At 43.8% G+C, this 5,000-nt stretch overlaps 1 protein-coding gene across 1 annotated transcript in view; it reads right to left on the bottom strand.

Moving 5' to 3' along the window:
* cntnap2b (contactin associated protein 2b) overlaps window positions 1-5,000 on the bottom strand; it is a 64,301-nt gene that overhangs the window by 34,001 nt on the left and 25,300 nt on the right. The window contains exon 10 of the mRNA XM_063219925.1: window positions 1,452-1,601. Within this exon, the coding sequence (XP_063075995.1) occupies window positions 1,452-1,601 (150 nt within the window). The remainder of the gene's footprint in view (window positions 1-1,451; window positions 1,602-5,000) is intronic.

Consider the following 5,000-nt stretch of genomic DNA (forward strand, 5'->3'; position numbering starts at 1 on the left):
TTATCAATGTCATTCAGGCAGACTGTTAAATTCCGCAGCTTATACTCATTTCCAACACTTAACAAGCAAAACAGATGAAGTTTTGCATTCTTAAGCTGTGAAAGGAATTTGAGCTGTCCAGAGATTATTTGCATAGCACAGTTTCTGTTATGTTGAATAACACAACACATCATGTGGAATACCGGTAACTAATGAAGTGGTTCTCAAACTTTTTTTTAAGAAATGCCCCCTCCACCTCACCATAAGCCTCCCAATGCCCCCTCGACTTCCTCATAAGCCAGCCAATGCCCCCCTTAGTATAAAAAAATACCCCCTGGGGAGGCTGAAAGGGCTGTAGAGCCCCCGAAGAGAAACACCACAATAGGCTACGCAATGGTGCAAAAAGCCTACAACCCCACAGTGCTCTTTTTTATAATACTGATGATACGTTATATTGTCATGACGAGTCACGACTAACCTTAAAACAGCCATCAGCACAGCGATATTCCAAGAAATGGCTTTTATTAATAACCATTGCGTGGTTGTTTTGTGGGGGAGTTGAATGGCAGTTAAATGTCTGAGGTACTTGTTAATAGTGTATCATTAATTTTGGATGGCAATAACAAAAACTATTGTTTGAACATGTCCCATTCTCCCATTCCAAAAACATTTACACCCCTCATCCCTTGTTTTCCATTTGATTTTTACATGCACCTCCTCCAGTCCCTTTTCCTTACTATTAATAACCTTTGCGTGGTTGTTTTATGGGGGATGGCAGTTGAATGTCTGAGGTAATTGCTATCTCCATTTAATAGAGTATCTTTAATTTTGGATGGTAATAATAACAAAAACTGAAATAGTCACATGCTCCCATTCCAAAAACATTTACACCCCTGATCCCTTGTTTTGCATTTGATGTTTACATGCACCTCCGCCATTCCATTTTCCTTACTATTAATAACCTTTGCGTGGTTGTTTTGTGGGAGATGGCAGTCGAATGTCTGAGGTAATCGTTATCTCCATTTACGTAATAGCGGATCATTAATTTCTGATGGTGGTAATAACAAAAACCCTCCTCCTCCTCCTCCTCCTCCGTCATCCCCTTTTCCTCACCTCTGAAGTAGTAGGATCCTCCAGTACGCACCATGCTTTTTGTAGTTATTCACTTCTGTATTTTCATTATATTGCCTTTTTACTACGTTTTCTTGCTAAAACTTCCTTACTTAATTCATCCGCTTCGTCCCTTCTGAGGCATAAGGCTGCAATTATACACTGCTCTGAACACCCCTGTCTTGTGCTTTGGCCTGTGCTTCATCCCAGGAATCTTGCTCAAAGACTGCACTGATTTGTGTCATTGATTGTCTTTGTGCTTTATGAGGTCCTCATCAAGTCCTTTCATCTGCTTATCAAGCACTTTGGTCAGCTGTCTCTGTTGTGCTAATACATTTTGACTTGACTTGACTTTTCCTCACCTCCAAAGTAGTAGGATCCCCCGGTGCGCACCATGACGGGCAGCGTGGTCCTCACTGACGACGTCTCGTCTCCGTTGATGGTGAGGATGGCGAAGTTCTCCAGAGCCAGGAAGTGGACGGTGTGCCACTGCCCGTCATTCAGACCCGAGCCTGGCGAAGCGAAATGCACACCAACATAAAATTAGGATTAAAACAGCGGTCCTCAACCAAAAAATGCCCCCTGACCATAAGCGTCCCAATGTCCCCTTCATGTCACTCTGTAGAGTCTCCGTTGAGAACAACTGCATTAAAATAGACCGTTGCTTCCCATGCATAGATCATTCTGTGGAACAGCACCACGCAATAAAAATCTGAGCACCACAAATTGATAAACAGCAACACATACTGTACATGTCAATAAGGGTAGTGTTTTTTTTCCCTTGTAGCACCACACAATGCTAGGAGGTCTGTGGGAAACATACATGTAGTTTTCTTTTTTCTTTTTTTTTAAATACCAAACTTTGATATGATTCAGAGCTTTCAGAGCTTGGTGTGTCAAAGTATACGCAAGCGGGATTACACAGGCATGCACTAAATTGTGAATGAACCAACACCGAGTCAGGCTTTTCTTCTTGAAAACTGAAAGACAGCCTAACAAACAGCAACAAAGATACAAATGGGATAAAAGCCAGTAGTCAAGAGGTAGTTTCTTTCAACAATTTCTACATAATGAATACACGTTGAAAATGCTCTACAATGTGGCGTGGAGATGAGTTCTTTCTTTCCAGTTTCCACATTATTTTGTATTCAGCACCTCAGTCCACCTGTGTATTCAGCACCTGCCATTCACCAGTCAGGAGTCCATTTGGTGATGCAAGGCGGAATATAGACATGGGGTCCTGCTGGATTATTCTGTTCTCCTCTCGGCCTTGCATGTGTCAATCATTCAAAGATGTGTGCACAGCACACAATGAGCACACTGTGCTTCACAAAGACATGAGGAATCGAATCATGCATAATGTTATCCGCATAGCTTAAAAGCTTTCTAAAGCATATAGTAGCTTTATCGAAACGAAAACCCCTTAATAGCTCATACAAAGTGTTAGTTTACTCAATACTAGTCTGACAGACTTATATATTTACACCTGGTGCCACAGGAGAGTAGCAGCTTTTGCGTGCTTACAATATATCCTCAGGAACTGTCCAATAATTCCATTATGTCGACATTTGATTTTGTAGACTCTGGGAAGCCGACAGAGGGGGTGCAAACGGAGCCCAGAGAGAGTGGGGAACCGGGCCCAAGGAGAGAGGGGATCCAGAGTTTGGTCCTCATTATGTATTGAGTAGGGGGGCCTTGCATACGACTTTGTTACGGGCCCGGCCAAAGCTCTCAGCGGCCCTGCTTCCAGTACAGCCTAACACATCCTGTGTGCTCACACGCACGGCTAATGCCTCCATCTGCAAAATCTCGTTTCTCCAGAGACTCAGGGCCATACATTGAGATCCCACTTCCAATGTCTGACAGGCTTTACTTTAGATGCATTAGTAAAAGCACAACTGAACAGTGGAGAAGTGATGAGTATCCTGTGTGTTGCTCTGCATGCTACGTATGTGGCTGTGTGAGACTGAAAATGAGTAGCCTGCGAAAGCCCAGGCTTTGCACAGTCGTTCCGATCTGAAAGACAGCATGGAGTCGGCGAGGGTACCGGATCATGGACGCTGTCTCAGGGAGCAGGGAGGTGTGGAAAGACGATGATGATGACTACGTATACCAAATGATACACATTCGTGATGCCAAATAAACAACCGTTGTCAACCAAAAACCACACACCTCCCATTGGATTTACAGTAGGCAGGTCTCCAGACCTTATCTCACTTGTGGTTACGTCTGGTGATATCTTTTGAAGGAGGAAACCAACGCACACCAGAGGCTTCGAGGTGCAGGTAGCAGGTAGATCAGTTTTTTTTTATATATATATTTTTTAGGGGCTTTTATGCCTTTATTTGATAGGATAGTCGAAGACGGTGACAGGAAGCGAATGGGACAGAGAGACAGGGGAGGATCGGGAAATGACCCCGGCCGGACTCGAACCGGGGTCCCCGTGGGTGGGCATGCAAGCCCAAATGTGGGGGGCTTAGCGCGCTGCGCCACAGCGCCCCCCCGGTAGATCAGTTTTTGAGAAGAAGATACCGCACACTCTTGTCCATCGTGCGGCAATTTATTAAGAAAACAACGTTTCGGCCCGTATGGCCTTTCTCAAGTTTTTGATGTATGTCTGGTGATCACCAGGTAAGAAAATGAGTAGTTTTGTAAATGAACAAGTAAGGATGTTTTTGCTGCATGTTGTGTAGCAACATTGCATCATGAGAATGTGTATAATTACAACACAGTTTCTAATACTGTAACCGTTTACTACCGTCTTCACGTGTGTGCACCACATGGTTGCATGTTTCCTTATGCTCTACAACACCCATGACAGGTTAGGGTTAGGGGTGGTTTTGGTCTGGGCACTATTTCACCTTTTTCCTTCACTGTTGATACACTGTTGTTGGCAAAAGTCAAGCTACAGAAATGTTGCTTCACTAACAGATTAGGGTTAGGGATGTCTTTGGTCATGGCACAGCTGAGCATTTCCTTGTATAGTGACAGATATTCGTCGCGACCTCGGGAAAACTACATACCTTGCATGAGGCTGGTCATGTGACAAAGCCGCTTTTCTGCGACGTTGCCTTCCATGACTTAACAAGAAAATGCGTAGGACCAACATGTGGAGTGCACTAGCCTGAAAATAACACGCCTTTCTACTTGTATAATGCCAATCTGTAGGTATGGTAGATGTTTTTCTATGCATCTGGCTTTGAGTATCCAATGCTTTGTGCTGCCTGCTATGCGGCTGGGTCTGTATATGAGTGGTTTTGAAGATTAACAAATGGGGATGTAGATGTGCGCTAGTCAACAATTTTTTTCTTTCCATTGGGTCTGTCTCTGGGATTCATCTGATTCTTACAGTAAATCAGTATTGCTGATATACTGTAGCCCTCAGCCTTGTCCAGCTCTCGGGATGTGTGTGTCTGGGTGTGTGTGTGCGTCTGTGTGTGGGTTTGGCGTTGTCCTTTCCTATTAGAGTCTGCGTGTGTCTGTCTGTCTGTCTGTCTGTCTGTCTGTCTGTGTGAGTGGGTGTGTGTAAAAGTAAGTTGAACTTTCATGTTTTTTTCCAATGTTGCTTACATTGAATGCACATCATGACTCTATCAGAAGTTTTTTCCCCTTTAAATATAAGTGCCAAATTGCAAACAGAATCCCTTCATACAGTATATGTGTCTGTCCCTTCCTCACACCTGTGTGTGTGTGTGTGTGTGTGTGTGTGTGTGTGTGTGTGTGTGTGTGTGTGTGTGTGTGTGTGTGTGTGTGTGTGTGTGTGTGTGTGTGTGTGTGTGTGTGTGTGTGTGTGTGTGTGTGCACTCTAAGAAAATTTCCCTGCAAAATAACGGCAGTTACTGGCAATTATATTTACCTGTAATTCTACTGTTATTTCACACCAAAAATCAAATACAGCTCATTGCTGTTTA

Source organism: Engraulis encrasicolus, chromosome 16 (assembly GCF_034702125.1).
Source record: "Engraulis encrasicolus isolate BLACKSEA-1 chromosome 16, IST_EnEncr_1.0, whole genome shotgun sequence".
Lineage (NCBI taxonomy): Eukaryota > Metazoa > Chordata > Actinopteri > Clupeiformes > Engraulidae > Engraulis > Engraulis encrasicolus.